Source organism: Microtus oregoni, unplaced genomic scaffold (genome assembly GCF_018167655.1).
Source record: "Microtus oregoni isolate MIOR12 unplaced genomic scaffold, Mior012 000109F_ref0000275, whole genome shotgun sequence".
Lineage (NCBI taxonomy): Eukaryota > Metazoa > Chordata > Mammalia > Rodentia > Cricetidae > Microtus > Microtus oregoni.
The window spans coordinates 1,643,157-1,670,877 of record NW_024544727.1 but is presented as its reverse complement, the minus strand read 5'-3'; the positions used below and the strand labels follow the sequence as shown (position 1 = coordinate 1,670,877).

Here is a 27,721-nt window from a genome sequence, read left to right as displayed (position 1 = left end):
TCAGTGCAGTCTGCAGCCAGAGGATACCTCCTTGCGGGTCCTCACCTTCAGCCTCTTCAGCCCACGGTGGCTGGGGTCCACCAGGAGGCCATTCTGGGCTGCTGTCCAGGCCTCCTCATAGTGCTGCTCCTCTAGACAGTGCTGCCCATGGGTCAGGAACACACTGGCTGTAGGGCCCCGACCAGGTTGTTCTGCCAGGCTGCTTTGAGCTTGGGCTGGAGACAGGGCCAGGGCCTGGGTGAAAGCCCCTGCAGCTCCATGCGTATCCCCCAGACTCAGCAGCAGGCGACCCCGGGTGCAGAAATCTTCTGTCTGCCTTGTTGGGTCACTGTCCCCTGCACCGTCCTGCAGCACACGATCCAGGTCCCTGAGTGCTCGGTCATACTCCTGCAGCTGGGTCAAGCAGGCCATTCGGAGACGCAAGTAATAAGGCCTGCCACCACCAGCCAGGACAGCCAAAGAACAGTATCCCAGTGCCCGCCTAGGCTGTCCTAAATCCAAGAGGTTGCTTGCTTCCTTGGCAGCGGCCTGCGCCGGGGACACAGAGAAAAAGCAGAGTTAGCCTCTGCTGGAGTGCGGTCCCTTCCCTGTGCAGAAGACCCACCCGCTTCTGGGGGCCTGGACGTGGGTAGAGATGCCTAGAGGTCCCTAGGTAGTCAACTCCATGTGACTGAGGGCTGGCCTAGTATGTGTGCCTCCCCTTGGTCCCAGGGCTCTGCAGAGTTACTGCTAGGAGGGCTGATGGGTCCCGGGGTCCATAGGAACAGGAACCGGCTTTCCCTCATGGGGTACAGTGCCTTCTCTCTGTACTAGATTGAAGGCTCCCAGGCAGGGCTCTAGGCTTTGAGGTTAGGACAAGGGCATCTGCTCTTCTTATTCCCTGCTGTGTGACCTGCAAGAGCCTCCTGCCCTCCCTGCCGAGCTGCTTGCTCCTCGTGACTGCCGGGTGCAGCTAGAAGGGACTCAGAAACCACCGGTGCAAAGGAGCACCCCGGCTCTGCAGGAGCTCCGCTCCGCCCAGCTCAAGAACCGGTACTGACTGTTTAGTCACTGGCGCAGTATATACAGCAGGACTGCTCTTGGTGGGCAGGACCAGAGCGAGGCAGGAAGCTAAGAAAGGCCACTTCCGGGTTGGTCCCTGTTGCTGGGCAACCGAACGCTGCCTTGCTAAACCCAGCCCTTGGGATCCAACTCCCGTAGGTCTTGGGGTCTCCCTAGTGTTTTCTCGATTCTCCCCTTCAAGCTTCGGGACCTCCCCAGGCCTCCATCTCAAGTCCCCAGTCCCTGCTTGAGCTCCAGGAACCCCGTAGCAGCGCCCTCAGCGCCCCCCCCCCCCCCAACTCAGAATTCGCCACTCCTCCCATAGCTTTGGGATCGCGATTCCCCTTCTGACCTTTTTAGAGCTTCAGGATCCCACTCCCCAGCCCCCTCCAGTTCTGGGACTCCTATCTGGCACCCAGGACCCCAGAGACATCTCTGATCCCGACCCTGTGTAAGCTTCTCTGGGTTCCCTGACACTCCACCTTCTTCCCTTTCTCTTAGCTCACAGTCCAGATCCCAGACCCCCTGTCCCGAGGCTTTTAGTCCCTTAGAATCTATACTATAGAATACTGTTCTACAGATATGCCCTGTTCCACGTCACTCTGCTGGCAGAATTCAGAGCAATGGAGAGACAGAGGCATTTGGAGAGATGCTTGTTTTGCCTCATGTCAACTCTTGACGCAATGTCTCTCAGACTCCAAGGCCTGGACTTGTATTACACCCCCCCCCCCCCTGCCTTGCTCTTTCCAGCCTGAGCTGGGTCCTGGGGTGGGCCTTGAACCGGGGTAAGGTGCCCAAGTCATCTATGGCTTGCATGCACAAGCAAAGAAACAGGGTAAGTGTTTCCAGAAATCTTCCATGACCAGATCTGGGGTTTCTTATTCCACCCCACCCCAAACCCAAGGAAACCAGCCAACAGCAAGGAGAGAAGAGCTATCTGGGCTAGGCATGGACTTCTGAAGCTTGTGGTGCTGGGTCAAGGTCAGCATGGGGCTCAGGGGGTCTGTCCCACCCGGCCTCCCACCTTCTCACCTGGGTGAGACTCCGCCGCTCTGGGGATTCAAGGAGACGCAGCAGGAAGCTGAGGTCCTGAGTATCTGTCTCTGCCAGGCACTGCAAGTCATGGGCAGCAGCTGACACAGCTCCCCTTTTAAGCTGGAGCAGGCCTCGCCGGGCCTGGGCAGCCTCTGATGAAGGGCTGAGTTGTAGAGCTTCTTGCAAGTGGGTGCCAGCCTCTTGATACTTGCCTGTGGGGATCAGGGGAAGACAGTCAGTGTGTGTGTGTGTGTGTGTGTGTGTGTGTGTGTGTGTGTGTGTCTGGGGAAGAGGTATGCCCAGGAAGGGGGACATCTAGCCCCAGGGAGCTACTTTGGTGCCCCCTACTCTGTCTCGGTTGGGGTCCATTGATGGGAGCAGACTCAGCCCCAGTAGGAGCAGAGCTGTGGGGCAGCCCCCTGTAGGCTCTGGAGGACAAACGCAGATGAGAGAGAGCTTCCTTTCAAACAAGGGGTGACAGGGAAACATGCATGGCGCATGTGGACGCACAGGTCCTCTGGGTGTTCCCTGTGCCAGCAGAGGGATCTGACTTGGCAGTGGTGACACGTCTTTAACCCCAGCACTAGGCAGGCAGAGGAAAGTGGATTTCTACGTTTGAGGCCAGCTTGGTCTAAGGAGCGAGTTCCGGGACAGTCAGGGCTACATAGAGAAACCCCGTCTTGGAAAACAAAACAAACAAACAAACAAAAAAGCCAGAGAGTTGCCATTCCACAGGCCCTGCAGGAGTTGGAGGTCACGGGATTTGGAAACATAGACACCATAGTCCAGGGATTCTTTCTCCACTTCACAGAGAATCAACAGAGGATCAGGAGTGTGGGTCAGAGGCCCATGTCCCCCGCTCTTACACACATACCCAGCCCTGTGAAGATGTCTGTGAGAAGCAGGTGCCAACTGGGCTGTGCAGGGTCGATTCTAATCAACGCCTCCCCCATGGCAAGGAGGCTTTGGGTGTCCCCCTCCGCAAGGAGGCCTCCAGTGTCCAGCCACTGGTTCAGGAGGACCTGAAAGCGGCTATGGAGGCCCTGGGTGAGGGGCAACTGAACTTCTGGCTTCAGGGAGTGGATTTCAGAGATCACAGTGCCTGGATCAAGCTTCAGGGCAGAGAGCATGTCCTCCACAGCTTCCTACAAAGGGAGGGAGGCCTGTGAGTGTGGGGGTGGGAGGGCTTTACTCCCATTTTTCAATTCTCTTCTCAAATTCTGTCCATGGAGTCTCAGGGGGTCCATTCCACCCAGCTTCTCACCTTCCCTATCCTGACTATCCCGGCCTACCTACCTGTTAGCGTTCAGGCATCTGTACTGGCTGGCCTGCCCTCCCCCCCCCCCCCTCTCCTGCCACTTTTGTCCCCAGAGACTGGTTTCTTACCCCCAGCCCTTTCTGCCTCTTCTCTCTCCTCTCCAAATAAACCTCCTATGTGAGCCTTGTTGCATGGTGTGATTTCTCTTCATGGAGTTTTAAAATACATTACAACACTACCACCTGCACAGGTTTACTAAGATCCACTAGATGCTCCAAAGCCTTGCAGATCTATCCCTGCAGACTGAGGCAGGAAAACGTGAAAGGTGAAGCTGTGGGAATGTGACTCTCGTTCTCTGTAAGTGCTTGTGGGCAGAAGAGTTCTGACGTGCACCCTGATGGATGGAATGTCATAGGCCACCTTTTTGGGGGTGACTTCTGCCAGGCTCCTAGCTGCAGCGGGCTCATATGGGCCCCGTCACTGGAAGCCTGACCTTGCTCACCTTCCTTCAGCAGAGGAGGAAGGTAGCACCCCGGTCTCCCTCACGTCTGCTTGCCTAGGCCCAGGTGGGGAGGATGGGCTGGCACCTGAAGCTGGTCCAGGGCCAGGTGCACGAGTGCTCGGCCACACAAAGCTTGCACGTTCCTTGGCTCCTCCCGAAGCATGGAGTTGAAGTCAAACATGGCGGTCTTCTTCTGACCCAGGATCCCATAACAGCGGGCTCGGGTGAGGAGGGACTCATTGGCCCGACTCCCTGAAGGAAGTACATGTGGTCAGGACAGGGCTTTGGCTAGGGCTCTTGTACAGGGTCCCATACAGTGTCCAATCTGGGTGGGCAAAGGGATACAAGGTCCACCCTGGGGTGCTAAAACTCCATTGGGTATTAAGACTCTGTCAGGCCACCAGGGTTACTGGCCACAGGGCAGAAACCCAACCAGGGTGGGTGGTGCCTGGGAGAACTAGTGGATGATTGGGGTGTTCTTGGAAGGTCTATGCCACTGTTTTGGTGGAAGGGGGGTAAGACAAGTTCCTTAGGCCAGGGTAGAGAAAGGAAAGATGTGGTAGGTAGACTGAGGCTCAGAGTGGGCAGCTATTCCCAGTGAACTCTGGGAGGTGGAGCCTTTCCCCAGACAGACTGCCTCCATCACACTCCTGTACATCTGCCTAGTGTCCCACACAGGGAACCACACACTCCCTCTGCAGGCCATTCTGGGCCCTGACCTTCCCCTGTCACCGATGACCTGCTGGACTGGGTACACCAACCGCTCCTCTCCCTCCTCCTACGAGCTCCCTTCCACCTACTCTGAGGAGCAAGTGGTGGGGAGGTGCCAGCACAAGTCACCAAGAAGCCACCACGATCAGAATGCAGGACTACCCGACTCCCACCCCTGACCCTGCCGGGCTCCAGGGACTTGTTCTTGCACCGTGGCACTCGAGTACTGCGCTCCAGCATGCTCGGGGAGCCTGCTGCAACCCAGATGAGAAGACTTGGCCAGATGTGGAGGCCAGGTATGGGCATAGAAAACCTGCCACTACTGTGAAGGGCTCAGGGAAGCCAAGATCTGGACTACACCTCAGAGGGGAGCAGGCAGAAAGGTAGCACCCTGCTCTCCCTCACTCCTGCTTGCCCCTCAGAACAGAGTCCCAGCTGGACCAGGCCTTCCTCAGGCTTTGATACGCTCAGCAGATAGCTAGGGTTCAGCACGTAGGTGATCTTGGTAAATGGTCCCATCTCATCTACACTGTGGAGTCTCAAAAGCACAGGATTGTGTGGAGCAGGCTTGATCTCAGATCCCATGTCTCCCATGCATCTGGCATAGGATCAGACCCCTGGGGCTGGTGGGGGTTCCTACCTGCAGCAAAGATGGCCAGAGAGAGGTACGCGATGGCTTCCCTGGTGTGGGCCTCGCTCTCTGCCCCCCCTGGCCTTGTCTGCAGTATGTTTAATGCCCGTGTGTGACAGTGACTTTGCAGCAGCTTCAGGTCCTCCTGGTGGAAGACGTCCAGGGTGTGCTGGAGACAGGCGGTGTTTCCAGACTGGGCCACCTTCTTCACCAGCTGTGGGGCGAGAGGAGAGTCTTTGCTGTGATCTCCATTGTTCCTCATTTCTTACTACCCACGCCCTTCCCAGCACTAGCTGCTCTGTGTAGGTCCTGGCTCTGCATTCACAAGCCTGGGGTGGGGGAAAGCTGTCTGTTTTGAGCACTGGAAGGTTTTCCAGGAATTGAAGTCCCGGCCATTTAAGTCCTTGAAGGTATGTTTGGCCTCCGTTTACCGTGCCTCCTCCTGAGAGGACAGGGATGTGGGGGGTGAAGAAGCATAGAATGCAGCAGCAGAAACTGATAGGTGGGGTGGGCTCCTTTTCCTGAGTCTTGATGTCATTCTCTGTCACGTGGGTGGAGACCCCACCCCAACAAGCTGACCCAAGGAAGGCTTGAATAAATTTGAGCAGGAGACCTCAGAACAGCAAGTGACGGGGACTCTAGGGAGCTGCTCATAAGGTGTGGACCAAAAGCCAAGGGTGTGGCCGGGCTCTAGCCAGGGGTTCTCCTCTCTCCATGATTCCATCCTAGGAGACACAACTGTTCCCCATGGGCCTGGTATAGACTCCTGACCCCGGCAGAGAAGGATTGGTTAGTTCCAAGTTTCTGCCCATCCTTCTGCCCAGAGAATCAAGGTTCCAGCCAAACCAGAGGAGAATGAAGAAGCTGGCTGGTCCCTCAGCCCAGACTTCATGGCCAGAAATCTCCCCAGAAACATGAACTGTGAACCTTGGTGCAAACAGAAAGCTCACAATGCCTGGGCCAGGTCTTAAACTCCACCATTCTGAGAGCAGGGGTTCTCAGAGGCTGGGAAGCAGGGGTCAAGAGTCTTGTAAAGCTACACCTCTATTCCAGGCAGAGTTAGGCTTGAGTAGGAACTCAGACTATAATCCATTGGTTCTTGGCCACTTTTCACTACACCACAGTCAAAGCAAGTAGGAGCACCTACTGTGTGCAGGTGCCTCTCAGGTCCTGAGACCTCCCTCAGCCAATGAAGCTCAGAGAGGTGAGGGATGGCCGCAGGTGGTGGTGTGGGGCTTTATTTGCCTATTCCAAAGCCCAAGCTGTAGGAAGCAGATATGGGGCCATGGGATGCACGTCGTTCTCCGCAGAGCAGTGCCCGCTCCAATCTGCACACACCCACCTGGGTCTTCTCACCTGGTTGGCATCATAGCAGAAGCCCCTCCTCAGCTGAAGCAGGGCCAGTCGCACCAGCACAGGGGCCGCTTGGGGCTTCCGGGACAAGGCAATCCGCAGGGATTTGTGAGCATCATCCAGGCGGCCCAAGAGGTACAGGGCATCGGCCACCAAGAGGCAGGAAGTCTCATCCTCTGCATCCAGCTCCATCAGCAGCATGGCCAGCTGGTAGACACCATAGGCATCCCTATGGAGAAGGTGGTTCAGTGTGGGACAGGCCTTTTCCTGTACCCCTACATCACTCACGATGTCAGGCCTCAGGTGACTCTTGCCCCCAACCATGCCTGTAGTCTGGATAGCTCCTTTCCTAATGAGCTGCAGAGGGAGGACCACGTCACCTCTCTCCAAACTCCCAACTGCCCCTTCACCCTCCCCATGCTCTTTCCACCACCCCACAGGGCAGGCCCTCTGCAGAAGAAGGGACCAAAGTCACCTAAGGACCCTGAGCAGACCCTGCCTCAGTTTCCTTTCTTATTAATATAAGAATTGATGGTGAAGCGTAACAGCAATAGGAATCCACACCAGGGCAGAGGGAGCTCAAGGGTGGGCATGGGGTGTGGACTAATGGTGGTGGGCGAAGGCTGGGCAGAGGGAGGTACACCCCTCCCGCAGCGTGTCACATGGGCTTGGGAGGGCAGGGTGGGTGCTACTTGAAGTCAAAGACCTTCCTTGGAGTGGTCTCCTGAGCCAGAGCTACACCTGTCCGCACTTTGGGACAAGTTGTTATGGAGACAAGGTATCACAAATGTCTTTAGCAACAAAAGGAAACATCACTCAAGTTTAGGAGGAGGATGCAAGCTGCAGCACAAACTCCGTATCTTGAGGCATTTCACATGTGCACTAAGAAAAGGCTAGAACGATGCATTGTAGGGGTCTGATGTTCAGAGGGTCTCATTCCTTCCATTTAAAAAGGAAAACAATGGGGGCTGGAGAGATGGCTCAATGGCTAAGAGCACTGGCTGTTTTCCTAGCGGACTAGGGTTCAATTGCCAGCACCCATACGGTGACCACAGCTGTAATTCCAGTACCAAGGTCTGAAGCCCTCTTCTGGCTTTTGCTGGTACTATAGGCATGTGATATACATATAGGCAAGCAAAACAAAACAGAAAAAAAAAATCACAAAATAAAATGTAAATACTTCATTTAAAAAATTGTGGTGTGTGTGTGTGTGTGTGTGTGTGTGTGTAAACGAGAGCAGTTGTCCTTGGAGGCCAAAGGCAAGGGTTCTCTTGAAGCTGGAGTTATAGGCGCTGTATACATACTGCTGGGAACTGAACTCAGGTTCTTACTAGCACTTTTTCTCAACTTTTAAGCCATCTCATCAGCCCCCTGACCTTTTCGCTTCTTGCTTTTTTTTTTCTTTTTCCTGTGTGTTTTTGAAACACGGGCTCACTTTGTAGCCCAGGCTGACCTGGAACTCTATAGCTCAAGCTGTCTTCATGGCGATCCTCCTGTATCCGTCTCCCAAGGGCTGGGATTGCAGGTGTGAGCCTCCACCTAACTTAATGTATTCCTAACATTAAGGGGAGGAAGCCCACAAGGCACCACTTTCTGAGATCCAGGATCCTGAGATCCAGATTCCCACCGTTAGCAACCCAGCCGATCCTAGCACAGTGTTCTATCAGACATCCCTACCTAACTTCCCCCATCTCCAGCGCGGGGCAGGCTCTCACCCCTCCTGCGCCTGTGCTGCAGGGCCAGCACCCCGCACAGCCTTCCTTGTGCAGCTAGGCGAGCGCAGCAGCATCTTGCGGCCCTCCTCCCGCAGCACGGTCAGCAGCAGCCCTCTCTGGTTCCAGGGCACATAGGCTTTGGCGACTAGCAGCGTCTCCTCCGGCCGCAGCCGGCAGGCGGTGACATAGTCCAGCGCGCCCAGGAAGGTGCTGCCCTCCAGCACCCGCAGCAGCCCTCGGCCGCACAGCGCGCGCACGCAGCCTCCCGCGTGCGGCGCCCCGCGCTCCACCACCGCCTGGAAGTCCTCGCGCGCGCGCCGCGCATCACCCGCGTGCAGCGCACAGAAGCCGCGCAGCGCCAGGAGCGGCGCGAGGTCTCCGGTGCGGTCCCCGATGCGCTCCCCAGGACGCCTGGGGTGCAGGAGACGCTCACACTGCGTGCGAGCGCCCGCCACGTCCCCGGCCAGCAGCAGACACTCGGCCAGGCGAATCCCTAGCGCGAGTCGCCTTCGGGCGGGAGCCACACGGAGCAGGACCTGGAGCGCGTGGGTCACAGGAACCAAGAGCTCGCGGTCCGCGTCCTCTCGCAGCTCCCGGCGGCTTCGCACAGCCTCCAGGAAGCGGTCGAAGCCCACGTCCGCGGCTTCCAGCGCCTGAGCCTGCACGCATTCGCGGTCCTCGGCCGACAGCAGTGCCTGGAAGTGCCTCCGTGCTCCGGCGGGACTCTCACGGAAGGCCTCCTGTAGGTCCAGCAGCATGTCCCCCGCTCGGCCGTCCAGGAAGAAGGCCGCAGCTGCGCGGGTGACCAGCAGGGCTGCCAGGTGCTCACCTGGGGAGAGAAACCTGCATTGTTCTGCCTTCCGAAAGCTCTTTATGTCAGCTCAGGGTATCTCCCCTAAGTCCGCAGGTAACCCAGGACCCTGGAACCACAAGGACGACCCCAAATGGCGCCCATGAGAGATGCCATAGCATCCACGCCAGCACCACAGCTAGTGCCACCCATCACTGTTCCCCCTGACTCTGGGTAGGCATCACCTCTCAGTCCCAATCGAAATTTATTTACATTTCCTTCCGCCCTGACTTCCAGCGATGGGTTTTAGTTTCCTTTTCAGGGATGTAACCCCATCCAACCCACTCTGTGAAACTGGGATTCTGAGTCTGACTTTGTAGGGCCACCAGTCCTGGAATCTTTGCATCCTACCATCTCGGGACCAAATGCTTTCCTGTAGGAAAAGATAGCAGAAGGAGGGGCTCAGTAATCTGAAGCCCTTACCGGAAGAGTGGGTGGAGGTCACTGGCTGAATCTCCTGATTTCTATCCCTTCCCATTGTTAGCTTGGGGGTTACAGTGATGGACACCCCCCCAAGGTGTGAGGATGGATGTGGGGAGCACACTATCACAGCCCTGAACCCAGTAAAACTACAAACAACCAGTTTGCACAGATTGACCAAGAAACACGCCTCCAACAGGGTCCCCTGCCCAGTCCTGGTGGCAGAAGCCAAAGGTGTAAACAGAAGAAAGATCAACACTGGAAACAGCCGCACTTCCTTCCAAGAATGCAAACACACACACACACACACACACACACACACACACACACACGTGTTCGATTTCTTCATCGTCCCATAGGCTGTTAAGGCTCTATTCATTTTTTTCTTCTGTTTTTTTTTTTTTGTATTAGGGTATCTATTTTATTTTAAATTTTGATGACTCTTCTCTTATCTTTATAGTGTTGATTTTTCATTATTATTTCACTTTTGAATTAATTTCCATTTTTTGGGTGATGCTGAGTAGCAAATCCAGGTCTGTGTACATGTTAGTCAAGCATTTCACCACTGAGTTATGCTACCTCCGCTAGTATTTTTTAAGTTGTAGACCAGACATTTGAGCAATGCCCTGCAAAGACTCTCATTTAAGTATGCTCCTCAGATGAGGGCTGAATTTTGTATTCGTAGCCAGTTAAGTTGCCTGGACTCAAACTCCGAATTCTGTAGCAGAAATAATTAAAACCCAGAGACAGAAATTGGGGTTCAACCTGAAAACCAGAAAAGCCAAGCCACTAGAGAAATCTTAACCTCTACCAAGGCTGGGCAACCACAAACTAAGCAAACTAAGCCCCTCTCTCCTCCCATTTTATATTCCCTCTAGTGCTGGGATTAAGGGCATGTGACTCCCTAGTGCTGGGATTAAAGGTGTAGACCATTCCACCTGGATTTATTTCTGCATTAATATTGTGTAGTCCAGGGTGGCATTGAACTCACAGAGATTCATCTGACTCTGTCACTCAAATCCTGGGATTAAAGGTGTGTGTCACCACTGCCTGACCTCTAGTGGCTTTAGCTTTGCCTCTGGTCTTCAGGGAAGATTTATTTATCAAAATACAAATAGACCACTACAAAATTCTGTCAAATTCTCTTTTTGGTTCTTCCTGATGCTTCACAGGGACCATCTTGTCTCTCCTGTGTGCATCCAGTTCAGCAATCAGCCATGGGCTTAACATTAAGATTCTGCACCGCATCCTTCCCGTGGCCCCCTCCTCGGGACTCTCTGTTCAGGAGCCCACTCTTCTTAAACCTGGGCTTTCAGTTGTACGCATGATTGCAGAGATGCTAAAGGAAAAGCCTCCGAGCTCCCACCTCCAGGCAGTCACCAGCCGACACCTTCCTTCAAATACTTGGCTTTTGATACTTCATCCAAAACAGGTAGCTGTCGCCCGTGGGACAGGTGACCTGTGAGGACCATCCACCTTTCCCAGAGCCGGATCCGCCCTTAGCTTTAGTGATGTCGATGGCCCGGGACTTCTAAGACACCATCTCACTGCTTTCATTTTCGGTTTTCTGGGGTTCCCTAACGAATTTCCTTTCCAATCAGCTGTGTAAAGAAAACGCTTTCCCCTTGCTGTACTTCTCCTCCATCTTGTTTCCACGGTGCTGGATACTTTCTCCAGGTTTTGTTGCTGCGTTTTCTCTTTGGGGAAGTTTTTGCCAGTTATTTTATTTATTTATTAATCTCACTGATATGTAGGAATTTCACAAATCTCTGCATACTGGGTTCCCTGCCCTGTGGGGAGTCCAAGGACCACCCACCTCCATCCAGGTCTAGTAAGGTGAGCATTCAAACTGCCTAGGCTCCCACAAAGCCAGTACGTGCAGCAGAATCAAAAACCCATTGCCATTGTTCTTGAGTTCTCAGTAGTCCTCATTGTCCGCTATGTTCAGTGAGTCCGGTTTTATCCCATGCTTTTTCAGACCCGGGCCAGCTGGCCTTGGTGAGTTCCCGATAGAACATCCCCATTTTCTCAGTGTGTGGGTGCACCCCTCGCGGTCCTGAGTTCCTTGCTCGTGCTCTCTCTCCCTCTGTTCCTGATTTGGACCTTGAGATTTCAGTCCGGTGCTCTTTTATTTTTACTTTTATGTGTGAGTGTTTTATATGCATGTATATCTGTGCACCATGTGTGTGCTGTGTCCATGGAGGTCAGAAGAGGGCATCAGATCTCCTGGAATGGGAGTTACAGATGGTTGTGAGCTGCCATGTAGGTCTTGGGGAGCTGAATCCAGCTCTTCTGCAAGAACAGCCAGTGCTTTTTAATGCTGAGGCAGCCCTCCAATCTCATATGTTCTTTTAGTATATTACTGAACGTGGTGAATCATATTATTCTGCAAACGTAAACTTAGCAAGTTCAATATTATCTGTTGCTTTTGTTTGTTTTGAGACGGAGTCTCACCGTACAGCCTGACTGGCCCGGAATTCACTATGTAAACAGACTGGCCTTGAATTCACATCCATCCTGCTAGTCCTGCTTCTGTAGCCAGAGTGCTGGGATTACAGGTGTGTCCCATCACATCCAGCTACAAGTCCTCTATGATGTGATGCACTTTTGCCGACCACACACATCAGAGCCAGGACATGGAGCTTCCGGTTCTTGCCAATTCCTTCCTGTTCCTGTTTATTATGTTCCGGCCGGCAGGGACCCTGGCATTCAGCAGACACTTTGTCTCTCTTTGCCACATCCCAGCGACTTTGTGTGACCACAGCTGACTACAGACTGAAGTCCACAGAAAAATGACAAAGTAAAAGAAATCTTTACTCTTTATACGTTGATTACCTTAGGTGTTGTGTTACAGCCAGAGAAAGCTGCTAGCGTAGGGTTGCTGTCCTCGTTAACCCCTCCCCAGTCAAGTCTTTAAATCATTCTTGGTTCACAGTGTGTGACTCAGTGACACCTCAGATCCATTATTTCCCTCTTCCCTCCGGTTTGAGGGCGTGGTCTCCCTCAGCCCTCACCTTCTTAGTGCCCTCGCTCCAGCCTTCCACCTTCCCAGCGCCTGTTTCCTTCAGCTTCCCTAAGACTCCTGACTTTCCAGTCTTCCAACCTCCTCCCAGACTTCCAGATCCCAGCAAGTCTGGCCTGTTTCTGACTCCTGAATCACACTCATACACAATACCAGAAGAAGCATGGTTGAGGCTCAGCTGAAAAACCACCTCTTCTGGGAAGCCCTCTCTGCTAACAGCCAGATTTGTGCCTTGCATTTTATAAGGCAAGAACCTTGTTTGTTCCCTTCTGGGTTCTCTATCTTTTCACTGTGGTTTCCCCAGCTTCAGCACCAGCCCTTGCCCCACCCCAGCTTTGGTCCCACCACAGACAGGTTTTAACTGTTGTTGGAGTGACCGTCGCCACGGCTCTCGGGGGATGTGACTAGTGATTCACTGTCCTACCTTGGGGTCTGCTCCCCGTTGGGTCAGGCTGAAGGTCCCGGCTGCACGCTGCCAGGCAGTCTTCAAATCTGCCTCTATGAAGCAGAGCTTTAGGTGACATGGCCTCCACCCAGATGCCCCTGGGGTCCAGGGCCTTCAGGAGTGCCCGGCAGTTGGTCTCTTGTGGGCTGCTGCTCTCTGTGGCCTTCAGGAGTCCTGAGAGGTAGTCCTGGAGGATGCCAAGCAGCATGGGGAGATAGGGCTGCTGGTGGCTATGGATGAAGGCCACCGTCCGGTCTGCACTGGAGGCATAGGTCTGAAGATAGGCAGCTATGCCCTCACTGACCTGGTCCACTGAGAGGACCCAGGCTAGGGCACGGGTCAGCTGTAGCTCCAGGGTCTGCTGGGAGTGTGTATCCAACAGGGCATTGCAACGCTGTACCACCTCCGTGTGGCGCCCGTGGGCCAGCAGGCCAGCTAAAAAGTACAGGACAGTGGCAGGGTGGTCTGGGTAAATGGCACCAAGGAAGGCAGAGGCCAGTGGCCCTGTCAGGGAGACCACGGTCATGCCATCCCAGTGGATATCAGGAATCTGGCTGTCCCCACGACACCAGGCCTCCAGTGTGGCCACCACAGGTGCCCCTGGGGCCTCAGCCAGGAAAGCCTGCACATGCCGCACAGCCGAAGGGGCATGACAGCTGAAGGCCGCCAGGTAGAAGCCTGTGGCTAAAGGCAGCACCCCAAGGGCCAGGTGCTTGTCCCCCTCCTGGCAAAGGCAGACCGCGAGCTCCTGAGCTGACATCAGGGTCTCAGTCCCCACTGGTCCGTGTTCGGTCTTCATGAGTACCACCGATACCTACAGAAGGGAAATTGTATTAGTGTCGAGGTTCAAGTTCACCTGCCCCATAGCCTCTCTTGAGTCTGACCTCAGAGCAACCTCCCAGTTCCTGCCACTGAGACCTCAGAACCTGTACAGACCCTGCTGGACGGAACCTGGGACCTGGTTACCAAAGAGACATTTTTGGAACCCCTTGACAGGCTGTCTCCGTTAGTGGGACTTGGGTTCTACTGAGGCCCGCCAGTTTGGGTTTCAAGTTACTACTCTTATCTCTTGAGCCTCAGTTTTCCTTTTTGTCAAGTGGGATGGGACCCTGCCTACTCAGGTCAGCCTCAGGGGGCCTTGGTGTCCACGTCTGGGGAGCAGCTGAGTGCTTAAGGGGTCAGGGCCTGGGCATAGTCTGGGACCCCTGGATCCCTCTGTCAGGAAGGCAAATAGCTGCAGGGTCTCGGAGCTCCAACCCAGCACGGCACCCCCACCAACCTGCTCAAGCCTGGGGGGTGCAGGCTGAGGGCTGGGGCTGGAGCTGGGTGTGGAACGGCACAAGAATCCACGGTGAGTTCTGAGGTAAGACCCCAGGACTAACTTGTCTTCTAACCCTGGCCTCTGACCCCAGGAACTACTCTTGGCCTTTCATTTCCTGGTCCCCAAATGCTTTCAGTGAAAAGCCCCAGCAAGCCCTCCCTGACAGACACCTGTACTCTTGCCTACCCTCAAAGCTTGCACTCACAAGCTGAACCAGCCAGGTCTGGGGATGGAGAATCTCTGAAGATTCAGATTCCTTATTAGGCTGGGACCAGGGTTGGTGGGTGCAGCCGCTGGTCAGCCCCAGGGACTCTGGGCCCCTTTAGAGACACAGAAGCAGGAGAGGCCAATCTCCAGTTCCCAGGGAGAATATCAACATCTCAAAGCTGCCTGGCTGCTCAGCTTTGCCCTCTAGTGGCCAGACATGCTCAGGCTCAGTACCCACCTCCCCAGCCCTTGCAGTGTAAGGAGGGGGGAGGGCGAGGAAAGTAGGTGTGTAGAGGCTTCTCACGATGACCTTGGAGTAGAGAATCTAAGTCTTAGAGGAGGGAGGCTCAGGAGAGTACAGCCTCTGGTTCTGGGTGAAGCTACCCGATGACTTGTGCTAGTCCCCGCCCTGCACATTCAGACTTTGTCTCTGGACCCCAAAACTCAGCCTTAGGGGTTGGGATAGTGTGATCTCCACACCACCCCCACTCCCAGGCCTCTCCCTTCAGGCCCCTGTCCACTTTGGTGTCCTGAGGGTCTTCTCACTTGCCCCCAAGTAGTCCCTGACCCCACAACCTGCTCCTTGAACTGGGCAAGTGGGCTGTGATGTATTTCTGTGCCCACAACCTGTTCCTGGTATCTCCCTGGCTCTGGCAGCCCTGGTGAACTCCTCCTTGTTGGGTAGTGGGGCACAGGGTTCAGTTTTGGAAACAGGGTGTAGATACTGGGACCTGAGAATCAGTCCAGATTCAGTCAGTTGCCCTATGGGGCATGCTGGGTAACCAGTTTCACATGGCCACAGAGGGGTTCTGCTTTGGGCAGCCCCTCCCAACTCACTGCACCAAGGTGTCCAGGTTTGGGGCAGTACTGGCTCTTCTGGGGGTTCTGGGGACTGGGTGTAAGGTTGCTGGGGAGTGGGGTCCTCTGATGTCCTCTTAGAGGCTACCTTTCCGGAAGGTCCTACACCCCTCTTTGGAGGGAGCTTGGGCTGAGGTCTGAGGATGCAGGGTGGGCACGGCCAGCAAGGCCCATCTCCTTGTATGGCTAACCTTCTCCCAAGCTCCTTGACATTCACAAAGGCATGGAACTCAGGCAATCAGCAGTGGTGAGGGCTTATTAAGAAATTTCCTATTATGTTACTTTGATTACTTTCATTTTAATTACCCTAATTAGGCGAGCTCTGTAATGGAGTAGGCTGTCCTGTGGGGCTGTTGGAAGGGCCTGGGGCACAGAGGGGCACTGACTATGGCAATCACATTAGCCCTGATCTGTCCCCTGTGTCCTGCCTGGGTGTATGGAGCCCGAGAGCCTGCAGGCACTGGCCAGATGGGCCGTCTTCTGGTTGGGAGTGAGCTGTAACCGCAGCTCCCATTGGAGGGCAGCACGCCTGGATGCAGGGCCCTACCTGCCCATGCTATCTTCTGTATTGTGTTTCCGTTTCTGATACCATGGTAGACACACACCGGTTGCTAGACCTGGGTGGAGAGGCCAAGGCCTGTGGCCCCAAGTTTCAGAATCTGGACATGGGAATGAATCACACAGCTTCAGTCTCCCCGTGATGGTGGTGACCAGAATTCTGGCCCTGGGCACTACATGGGTCCTGCTGCCCTAGACACCCTGCCTTGTTGAGAATCCAGTCGGCCCTGCTCCATAGGGATAGCCCTTAGATGCCACATGAGGGTAGTTTCGCAAGAGGTATCTGATTATCTGGCTTCATATCTGTGGTTGTGGTTGGCCCCTGGGAAAGATGGAAGAGTCATGGCCTCCGGCAAGGGTTCCCCAAGGCATGCAATGTCTAAGCAGGGCCTTGGGATGCCCTGCATTGGGAAGAGCACTGGGCTGGTGACCAGGTCTTCTTAGATGAGCAGAGAACAGTGGAGAAGTTGAGGAAACTGAGGCTGACCTTGTGGGATGCAGGTCTGGCGATTGTGAGTTACTGTTCAGGGACAATGCTTGCAGGGCTTATAGAGACGGCTTTCCCAGCTCTCCAGAGGAAGATTGGAGTGGCTGTTCCCATGGGAAGTCTTTACAGATCCCCTTCCCAGACCCCTAGGTGCTCTCCCAAGAGGACTGAATTAGAAAGATGTCCATGTCTTTCCAGAAGTCTGACATCTCACCCACTTAGTGGGCAGTGACAACTTGCCCCTCAGATACAGATACATCCCTAATGGTTAGGTTCAGCCCCAAGGGCTGGGGATCTGAGCCTTCCTGACACTGAGAGCTACTAGTGGTGCTGGACTCAGGGTACAGTCCATGACACAACTCAGTGGTAAACTGGTCAGCCTTGTCTGCCCATCCCAGGCCTCCAAGGGGGTCTGAGCTTCTCTTTGCCACTGACCCGGCATCCCACCTGCCTCCCTCTCCTTCTGCTCCTCCACAGGTGCTCACCTCAAGGGTTCATTGTGTCTAAGCCAGTTTGAGTTAGAGCAGATCAGCACCCAGGATCCCCCAAAGGGCAACCTTGGGTTCCCAGGAGTGCTCTTCACTCACCACTGGCCCAAGAGCTGGCTACAGCACTGTCTATGAGCTTGGTTCTTACCCATATCCACCAGGGCCACCTGCCTCCCAAGCATCCAGATTGCTCTATCAGGCTGTGTAAGCATCCGAGCCCCCTCTAGCCATCAGAGCTTTGGATACCCTCCCCAGCCAGGGTTCTATGTGACCTCATTCAGTAGAGAGCCCTCCAGGTTTCAGATTATTTACCTGGGGCACTCTGGGAGTTACCTAATGGCGTTCCAGTTTGTCTTCTCTGGTGACAGTGAGCAGGAACTGCAGGCAAATCCGAGGCTCTTCTCCTCTCTTCTCTCCTCTCCTGTCCTCTTCTGTCTTCTCTCCTCTCCTCTCCTCTCCTCTCCTCTCCTCTCCTCTCCTCTCCTCTCCTCTCCTCTCCCCTCCCCTCCTTACCAGCCTAGACCCCATCTCAGTTGAGCTCGGTCCTTGGCAGGCCATGCAGCTGGCAGACATGCCCAATCCACACCTGTCAGGGAGCTGTCTCCTCTTGTTCCCTGGGGCTCTTGTTCCATCCTAAAATCAATAATGCAGCAGGACAGTGTGCTCACTCCCTTCTTCCTGCCATCTGCCCACCTGCTGCTTCAGGCTGCTTCAGGCTCTCCTTAGGTGTGGAGCCATCCCTATGGCCAGGAGGTAGGCGAAAACAAGAGCTGTATGACCTAATGTGGAAAAGGTTACGGGGTCTATGTTCCAGAGTTTGTGGGGGCTGTTCATTTGGGGCTTACAGGCTCCCCTGGCAGGCAGCCCAGCTACAGACAGGGCTGTGTTCATAGAGAAAAAGCCATGACCCTCCATGACTGGTTTTCTCAGTCTTCCCACTGAGAGTTGGGTTCTGAGACCAGGTGGTAGGTCTAGGCCCTAAAGAGGAGACTTGGCTCAGAAATTGTGCCTGGAGCCTTGGGTTTCTGGCTACCTGGCCACAGGAGCTGGGCTAGAGAGAGGAGACCTTCTCAGATACGCCTTCCATGAAACTCCTCGGCCCCCCCCCACACACACATTGTCTCACCATCATCAAAGCATAACATGTTTCATCATATCCCATCTCACTGCCTGCATGCCTGCAGTCCGTCTGTACCATGTCTGACTATCTCACTGCCTGCATCCTCTGCGTACCACGTCTGACCATCTCACTGCCTGCATCCCGTGTGTACCACGTCTGACCATCTCACTGCCTGCATGCCTGCAGTCCGTCTGTACCATGTCTGACTATCTCACTGCCTGCATCCTCTGTGTATCACGTCTGACCGTTTCACTGCCTGCATCCCGTGTGTACCACGTCTGACCATCTCACTGCCTGTATGCCTGCAGCCCGTGTGTACCACATCTGGCCATCTCACTGCCTGCATGCCTGCAGTCCGTCTGTACCACGTCTGACTACCTCACTGCCTGCATCCTGTGTGTACCACGTCTGACCACCTCACTGCCTGCATCCCATCTGTACCACGTCTGACCATCTCACTGCCTGCATGCCTGCAGTCCATCTGTACCATGTCTGAAGCACACAAAGCCCACTCTGATCCTAACTAGGGATCTGCCTTGCCTCTTCTCACCTGTTTCAGCACCTGAATTACTCAGGCCACTCGCAGTGGTCCCTTGTAGGGCCAGATCCTACCCTGTTCCCCCGTAAGCCTGGTCCTACTTAGGGTCTTTGTATCCCTGTTTCCTCTCATTATCCACCTGGTTCTCCTTACTTGCCTTAGGCCTGGGCTCAGTCATCCCCACCTAGACAGACCCAGTTACATGAAGTAACTTCCCTGGTCTGCTCCATCACCATCGCCATCAGCTTTGTGCTCACTTTTTGTTGACTTGCTTGCTGGGATTCCAACTGAGGATTCCAACCTCCCAACGGAGGTCAGGGTTGGGTTACCATCACCTAGAAGCTGCCTGGCAGGCAGCTAGGAAGGAAGAAGGCAAGGGGACAAGAAAGGGAGAGAAGGCAGGGAGAAGGAAGGGAGGGAGGAAGGAGGAAGGGACAGGAAGGAAGAAATAAATAGGAAGAAAGGAAGGAAAAAAGGAAAGAAGGATGAAGGAAAGGAGGGAAGAAGGGACAGGAAGGAAGGAAGAAGGAAGGGAGAGAGGGAGGGAGGGACAGGCTGTAGAGGTTCTGTCTAAGAACTTCACGTAACTGTGCAGGGACACCCTGGACCCCTAGGTCAGTCCTGAGATGCACACAGGTCTCCCCAAACTCAGTCCTATAACTGAACATGGCCCCACTCTTGCTGGGCAGAGACGGCTCTGGAGCCCATCCTTTTAACACCAAGAAGTTCTTTGGGCCCAAGTACTGCCCAACTTTTTCCTTTGCCTCCTCTTTCTCCTGAAACTGTCACCAATGGGGGTGAGTGGATGGGGGCGGTACAGAGAGAGATTGATGGGGCTGGGCCGGGAACTGCTTCGTAGTCTGTGTACACAGCCCAGATTGGCTTGAACTAACGAAGTTTATCAACCAGGCCACCAGGAGCCATTAATCACTCAGAAAAATAACAGAGCGAAATGACTTTTCAAAATGCCGAGGGTATAATGATCATCTTGCCCATTCTGCTAACTGCTGCCATTTGTGTCTGAGATACTTAAATATGCAAACAGTAATTAACGTGGTAATGAACGGGGGCTCAGAGCCTCCCCTCCCCAAGCTCATTTGCATGTTAATTATCATCAGCAACCAGGGAAACAAGTTATAAACAGCCCAATTAGCAGCCGGATCATTTTTACAAGAAATCGCGTGCACTTTGACACAAGAGCAAGCATGAGATTAATGATGTCAGGCGGAGCTGCCCCACTGCCGGGGTGTTCAGGGTGTTGTGACTTTGGTAGTCTGGGTGACAGGGAGGGCATTGGCTGTGGGCTCAGTGTGCACCGGAAGTCTCCTGATTCTGAAAGAGAGGACAAGGGCGGAGGGCAGTTGGCAGGGAGATGATCATGATCCCATCGCTGTGACAAGGGAGCCCGTACTCAAAGTTGGTGCTGTAGCTGGAGGGATGGAGCCTGTTATAAGGACAAGTTGGGTTCATGAGGGTGGGAGATGGGAGTGCTCCATAGAGGAGCTGTCCAGGGTCCAGGATTGCTCAATGACTCCATCGGGTTCTTGCTCACTGCAGCAGAGGTGACTGGACATCACAGGTGGGGCCATTTACCCGGGCGAGCAGGCTTTTGCTACAGATTGACTGGGTTGTCCACAGGCAGGCCCAGATGAGGCTCGACCACAACAGGACCGGTCTAAAGTCCATCATCACAAAGTCTAAGATCCTCCACCCCGCGTGGGGGGAGCACTAAGCCAAGCAGGCTGTGTTCTTCACCAGAGGCAGCTATGTATGCCATACGGTTCTGGGTGTCAGGCTTTGCCCGTACAGTAGTCCTGTGAAGGATGAGTGAGGTAGACCCAATTCAGTGACCAGGAAGCTAAGGTTAAGAGAGGTGGAAAACCTGACTGAGAGCCGGGCCTTGGAGAATCTTGGTTTCTGCTAGGTGCCTCCTCTTTAGGAAATCGGCTTTCCTACTCTCCCAGATCCACCCACCGTTGTGGCCCATCATGTCTTTTCTCAGGCCCTGGCCTGTTCACACGGTTTTGGCTGCTTTGGCTCTTTCTGCTGCCCTCCTTGGTGGAGCTGGTGTTCGATGAGCGCCATCCTGCATTCTCCCCAGAGGAGCCGGCAGACGTTTTCTGGAAAGCTCCTCTTCTGGCGTTTGCACTTTTGAGACTTGGGGTCTCCGGAAAGCTTTCCCTCCATCTCCACAGAACAGAAGCCACCAGTCAGCACTGGAACAAGTTCCACACCCTGTGGCTGAGCCTTGTGTCTTTCTAACCCCTCCCCGTTCCATCCCACACCCTTGAACCCCCCTCCTACTCTTTCTTCCCTAGTTCCACAGGAGACCATGGGGTCTCACATAGGTGCCACCTGGCTAGCAGGAAGATGGTTTTGACCTCCTTGGATGTTGTGGCTACCCAAGGGCTGTGACCACACCTACAGAGAAGCCACTATCCCTTAGCACGAGGCATCTGGGGACAGAGAACAACTCCTTGTCCTTTTCCAAGCACCAAGAAGGTCCTGGTGTCGGCCGCTGCTCAGTGCCTCAGAGATCAGACTCTTTGGGGAACAAGGGAGGAAGAAGCTAACTCTGGGCCACTTCCCGCTATGTCACCCCACCCCCTTTCACCTCCCCCTAACACCCCTCCAGAGGCTGCTTCTAGATAGGTGGTGCTTGTTCCTCCTGGTAAGTGGGTTTTTTTTTTTTTTTAACTCAGGTGTCATGTAGGAAGTCTGAGAGCCTGGGGCCAGGTGCTGGGGACCATGAGAAGGTGACAACCTGGGTAGATGGCTTCATGTTATCAGTTCCCATCTTGCTGACTTGGATGGATTCAGGCAGAGGGCAGTGCCGGGCAGCTGGTCACAGTGGCAACCGTCCACATCAGGAGTCTTGTAAAGAAGGACTGTGTCTGGGTTACTGTTGGCTGCCTGCTTTGGAAACATGCTGGAAGCTATCGGGAGCTTTCCGCTAAAAACTAGGCCTAGAATCCAAAGAGGGGCAGGGCCCAGAGCTTCAGTAGGGGGATGATGGTCAGCCTTTTTTAATTTTCCAGCAAAGGGAAGGACCCCCAAGAACTGTATGAGTGGTGAGGAGGTTCCCCAAGATCCCTAGGCAGAAGCTACCTATAGGTCCCTGGCTGCAGCCGCGTGCTAGGATGTCAGAGGAAGTGAGACCCTTTCAGGCTGGCCTGTGCACCCCAATGCTTGCCCGCCCCTCATTCTCTTGGGTTGCTGATCAGGGCTGACTCATCACAGCTGATAAGCCAGGGGTGTTCAGGTCCTTCAAGAGTGGGCTCCCCCTTGAGGAGCAAGCAGGCAGTCCCAAATGGATGGAGGACTCTGGGGTCCCTAGTAGTGAGCCAGAGGTGGTGGGCACAGAGGGTGGGAAATGAGTTGAAGATTCTGTGTTCTGGTCTTGGGTCTGCAAAACCATTGGGGCATGAGGCAGAAGACTAGGTCATGGGGGCTCTGGGCAATGAGCATGAGAATCAGAGAACCCAGGAAGGCCCAAGAAAGTCATACTGGTCCAGGGACAAGGGGCACACTGCAGTCGGGTTCCTGGGCCATGGCGCAGACAGCTATGCATTGTGATCGGGTGTGTGATGCTGCTTCAGAGCTCTGCTAAGGTCTTAGTGCAGTGAGGCTGGGCATAACACAGGTACCGTCCACATGGGAGCTGATGAGCCGTGGGTGGATCCACAGGGAACCGCGAGCCCATTGCTCAGTTCTCTCACCTATGGTACATGGCCAAGTTCTCAGGAATGGAGGCAGCGGAGACCTATGCTCATGACCTTTGTCTATAGCTCTGCCATGCCTGGGAGCTGTCATCTGCTCCACAGGCTTCAGGTTTTGCTGAGACCCAGGATGGTCACGCAGCCCCATATCCGTATGCAGCTGTGATTGTCCCCTGGGGTGTACCGAGACTACAGGGGTATACATACAGGCTTTGGGTAAGCTTCAGCCGATGTAGGTCTCATGGAACACAGGCCAGGGAAAGCATCCCTTGTTAAAGGCGAGGACACAAAGCCAGAGAAGGAAGGGGACCTTCAGGAGCAAAACCACCTGCTCTGTGCCTTAAGGAGCCTGCAGCTCTTGCCTGGGAAGTCACACATGAGCAAGGGGATACAGATCTGGCAAGGATGGTTGGGAGTCTGGCTCTGCTGGGGTGGTCCTTGCTACTTGCCTCTTAGGCCTTATCAGAATGTTTCTGAAAGTTGGATTCCCACATCAGTGAGTCCGACTGTGTATCTGGGACCCCAGATCTATATCAGTGAGTGATAATCTCCAGGGAGTCTGGTGTTGATGAACCAGGCTGTCAGAGAGACATGTATGGAACCTACGAAGGGTAGCAGATCAGCTGTGTTGTGGGGGCTCAGTTCACACCTCCTCCTTCCTCACACTGACTCAGCACTGGCTCTGCCACAACCGACCCTTCCCAAACCTCGGCTTTTCCACACACCATCAAACAACGCAGGGCATTGCCTTTCTCGTGGAGTCTCGGTGCTGTACCTCTACCTGTCTGTAGTAATAAGGGCGGCGGGGCTGCGTCCCCAGCACCCTGGCTGCCTGGCTAGCTTATGCCCGAAATAACAACACACAAACTGTATTCATTTAATCACTGCTTGGCCCATTTCTATCTAGCCTCTTCTAGGCTAATTCTCACATATTAATTTAGCCCATTTCTAATCATCTGTGTAGCGCCCCTTGGTGCGCATACCGGGAAGATTCTAGCCTACGTCCATCCTGGGTCGGAGCTTCATCACGTGTATCTTCCCGGGAGCGGGGAGCATGGCGTCTCTCTGAGGCGTCTGCTCCCGAGAGGAGAGCTGTGGAGTCTCTGAGCTCACTTCCTCTTCCTCCCAGCCTTCTGTTCTGTTTACTCCACCCACCTATGTTCTAAGCTATGAGGCCAAGCAGTTTATTAACCAATGAAATCAACAGATTGATATATGACACTCCCACATCACCTGTCAGGCAGTCTGCAGTCCAGTCTCCACCGTGGTTCTCGCTGTGCCCCCATTGGTGGTTAGCCGATCCTCCTTCACCCCTCCCTGAGACAGAAGGGTCAGTAGGCTCCTCAAGGTGGGGACATGTGTCTGTAGGGCAGAAATTGTCAGTCCAGGCTCAGCTGAACTTCTGACCTCCATGGGGACTGCTACTGCCTCTGCCTTCCCCCCACCCCGTTTAAGGCTCCTGTCTTTGATCTCCCTGTGATGTCCCTACTCCCTGTCCAGCTTGGCAGCTTTCTTGTGGTAAGGACAACAGCCAGGATGGATGTGCGTCTGGGTGCACAGCTCATGATGAGCCACAGGCATGGCAGGGTGTGAAGGATACGCCTGGGGACCTGCCCCTGGTTCCTCAGCCAACCACTGCGTTTGTGGGGTGTGTGTGGCTATAAGTCCAGATCTGGGAGAGGTCACCGAGTCTGTGGCACTGGGGTTTTTAGCATGTGGCCAGTAAGACACAGCAACTGGAGTGTTAGCGGTGGGCAGGCAGGTGGGCTCTGTGGCCGGGGATCTTGAATGCAGCTTTTCCCCATAGCTGCTCACTCTGTCCTGTGACCCTGGTCCCATATGGAGGTCTATCTCAGCCTCCTACCCAGGGAGAGTAGATCTTTGAATGCCTGCTGCATGTGGCGTGTCAGGAAGAGCCCAAGACAGCCTCCGCCTCTTGCTGTGCTCACAGGGCCTTCGTGACTGAAGGCATCAGTTTGTTTTTCTGTACAATTCCCTCAGATGACTTGATAGCCGAGCCCTTCTGGGCTTTGCTGGGTCATCTGGTCTTGGCTCAGTTCAGTTTGCAGCCAGGAAACAAAGCCAGCCGTCTCATTGAGGGTGATATTCTTCCCCAGGCTTGGACTCTGAGGCCAGCCTTTTTATGATTTGAGTCTTGTGGTTATAAAAAGCCTCAGATCATGAGAAAGTTCACTTGGATCCACAGCCCACTCCCCTGGGGAGTAACTGTCCCTGTCCCCTTGGAGAATGGGAATGGAGCCCAGAACTGGCACACTGAGGCCGAGTTGTTGGATCCAGTTTGGCAGTTCAGATATAATCTCTGTATTTGGCATTGCGAATACTCAGGCTGCTGAAGAAGCGCTGGCGGCCGCACTGTGTGGGGATGAGCCTGTGACTGCTCACTTACTAATGTCATAGTTAAGTGGTCGTTAAATCTTCAGTCGGGCAGCGTAGGGCGGCTTGCCTAAGGGCAGGAAGAGCGGTGGCATTTTAAGGGAACTGGACGATTCTCTTTGCCAATTGAAATGGTTAGTACTTGGGAAACTTTGTTTATTGAGATCACAGAAATCCTCACGCAGGCAACTACATTGTATCTATAAATACCTGCAGTGTTTAAGGGAGCTGTCTGAGCCCCACCCCTGGAAAAAAGATTGCTACTTTGAAATTAGTAAAAGAACAGGGTGATGTTCCAGAGATGGCTCAGCTGTTATGAGCAAAGCAGTTAAGAGTCATTGAGAGCGAAGACTCATAGGTGGCTCACAACTGTCTGTAACTCCAACTCCAGGGGTTCCAAGGCCCTCTTCTTGCTCTGTGGACACCTGGATACCTCATGTACCCTACCCCTGTACACGCAATTAAAAATAGTAAAAATAAATCTTTAAGGAACAAAAAAGGAGAGGGGAGAGAGAGAGAGAGAGAGAGAGAGAGAGAGAGAGAGAGAGAGAGAGAGAGAACTGGGAGAAGTTTCTGTGTTGCTCAGGGACTTAAGGAGAAGTGTTTCTCTCTCTTCACAGGGACCAAGACTATTGGGGCTATCAGTGGCAGCATTGATCACTGTGGGGCACCAAGGGTAAGGAGCCAGGCAGAACCTCATGGCCCCAAGTATTGAATGAAATATTGGGAGAGGTGGTGGTGGGTACCTCTGTGTAAGCTGGCTGCTGTCCCTGGACTAAAGGCTGTGGTTAAGCCTCCCTGAGCGTGGCCTCTGATAGTGTCTAACCCTGTGGGGCACAGAGCCCCAGTGGGCCTGGCTGGGCCTCGAGGCCTCCAGTGTCTTCTAGAGATCTGGTGGGGTAGGGACAGGAGTCTGTGGGTTTGGAGCTTCTCAGTACTAGGGTAGCCTGGCCCTGAGCAGAGTACAAAGACCTTTGTCAGTGAATACTTGATCCTGCTTCAGGGGAGGGGACACAGGTGACTGAGTTCAGGGATTCAGACCTGTGCATGTACCGTGTGTGGAATGGGTGAAGGTGTCAGGCTCCCTGGAGCAGATGGGATGTCCATCTTACGAAAGGGAACATTCTGAAGCTGGTTTCCCTGCTGTGGAGTACCCCAGTCCAGGTCACATGCTTACCTGTCCTGCCTTTGGACTGCTGGAGTCAAGGGCAGTGTTCGGTCTCCACTTACTTATTCCACTGTCCCTGGGGTCCCCGACTGAGGGAGGCTTCAGACAGTACCTTATGGATGCTCTAGAAGGGACAAGGTATCACAACAAGGGCTTGATGTTTCTTTTCTCAGCTTTTCCATCTAGGCAAGGCAGAAAGATCAAACTTTCTATTGCTATGGCCCTTTCTGTCTGGGGGTGAGGAGCAGTGGCATTGGGCGGAGGGTGTGCTTACCCATGTAGCACTTAGGGTGAAGTAGTATCCATGTAGATGGTGGTTTCTTGCCTGCATATAACTGCTTTCACATAAACTAAATCCTTATACATGCCTTGAGACTGGGAAGGGGAAACCTAGTGTCTGTCCATCTGTGCTACTCAAGAGCTTGGTCACTTGGAGGGATTTGCTTTCTTGGCTGTCATTGCTCAGAGATACCAGCAGAGGGCAGCCACACTCCATAGCCTGGGAGTACTATGCACTGTAGGCAGGTCTCTCCAATCCCACAAAATCTGCTGCTCAGGTACAGGAGGTGCTCATGGGCTTGGTCTCACAGGACCACCACAGTCAGGGTGGAAGGGATGTTATGGGAGCTATGATTCTGCTGGACCAGGCCTGCTCTGCCCACAAATGGTGACATGGGGCTTGGTCCTCTGCCATGGAAAGGTGGAAACTGCCCTCACTCCCAGAGACCGATTTTCTCCTTGAGGAGTTTGGGGTCCCCTCAGTCAAAAGTTTAGTGCCCTCCCTAAGGGAGAGGCAGCAGAGTAGGGAGGGGTTGTTTACGGGTTGCTCAAAGGGCAGTTCAGAGGGAGGGTTCTCCTGCAGCTCAGGGAAAACCAGATGCCCGGGCCAAGGGAGAGACAAGCTGTCCTTCAAAGTTGTCAAGCACACCTTGATGTCTGCAGAAAAGCAAGTCTACCCTGCTCTCAGCTTCCAGGGTAACGGGTGGGGTCTGTGACCCGGTGACTCTGTGGCCGGGAATCCAAGCAAAGGACCTGACCCTGAACCCCCTAGGTTCTGGGGATGGAGCGTTCACCTTTGTTTATGGTGCCTGGACGCAGAAAATAACAAACTAAATAAAGCAAGTGTCGACCATGGAGGAAGAGCTAAGCAGATGAGATGTGGCATGAAGCAAAATTTTCCTCTAGCAAAATGAATCATAACACGAAGAGAAAAGGAACACGCTCGTTTGTTCCCTGAGACGAAATGCGGGACCCAGCTGCTGGAGAGTAGCACTGATTTATTACTGCAGGCTCTGGAGATTGAGGTCCTGAAATGGAGGTGTGGGCAGGGCACATCCTCTCCAGAGGCTTCCGGTAAAACCAGTTTCTGCCAGTTTGCAGAGGCCACCCACACCCTCTACCCCAGCAGACCAACCAGTGTCTCCCGTCCCTGAGTCCCCCTCCATCTTCACGGTTCCCTCTTTGGCCTCATCATTCTCTTTTAAGGCTTATTTATTGATTTTTATTTTACATGTATGATGAGTGCTTTGCCCGTGTGTGTGTCTGCGCATCACATGTGTTTCTGATGCCTGAAGAGGTCAGAAGAGAGTGTGGGGTCTCTAGGAACTGGAGCTACACGTGTAGTTATGAGCCCCCGTGTGGGAACTGGGAGCTACACGTGTAGTTATGAGCCCGCTGTGGGAACTGGAGCTACACGTGTAGTTATGAGCCCCCGTGTGGGAACTGGGAGGTCCTCTGCAGGAGCAAGTGCTCTTACCCACTGAGCCATCTCTCCAACCCCACTTTTGTTGTAGGCTGGCCTGGAACTCACAATCCTCCTGCCTCAGCCTTCCGAGTGACAGGACAATAGGCCTGACCAACACACCCCGCCTGCCTCCCTC

The 27,721-nt window shown here is 54.0% G+C and overlaps 1 protein-coding gene across 1 annotated transcript; it reads right to left on the bottom strand.

The window, feature by feature from the left end:
• On the bottom strand, positions 1-13,743 carry LOC121443517 (tetratricopeptide repeat protein 34-like). Its single transcript, XM_041645268.1, has 8 exons — positions 12,963-13,743; positions 8,247-9,075; positions 6,535-6,760; positions 5,188-5,392; positions 3,922-4,088; positions 2,951-3,221; positions 2,074-2,288; positions 1-528 (listed from the first exon to the last, which is right to left on the bottom strand). Exons 1-8 carry the CDS (start codon positions 13,741-13,743, stop codon positions 1-3), a joined length of 3,222 nt encoding a protein of 1,073 aa, XP_041501202.1.
• Positions 13,744-27,721: the final 13,978 nt, after the last annotated feature.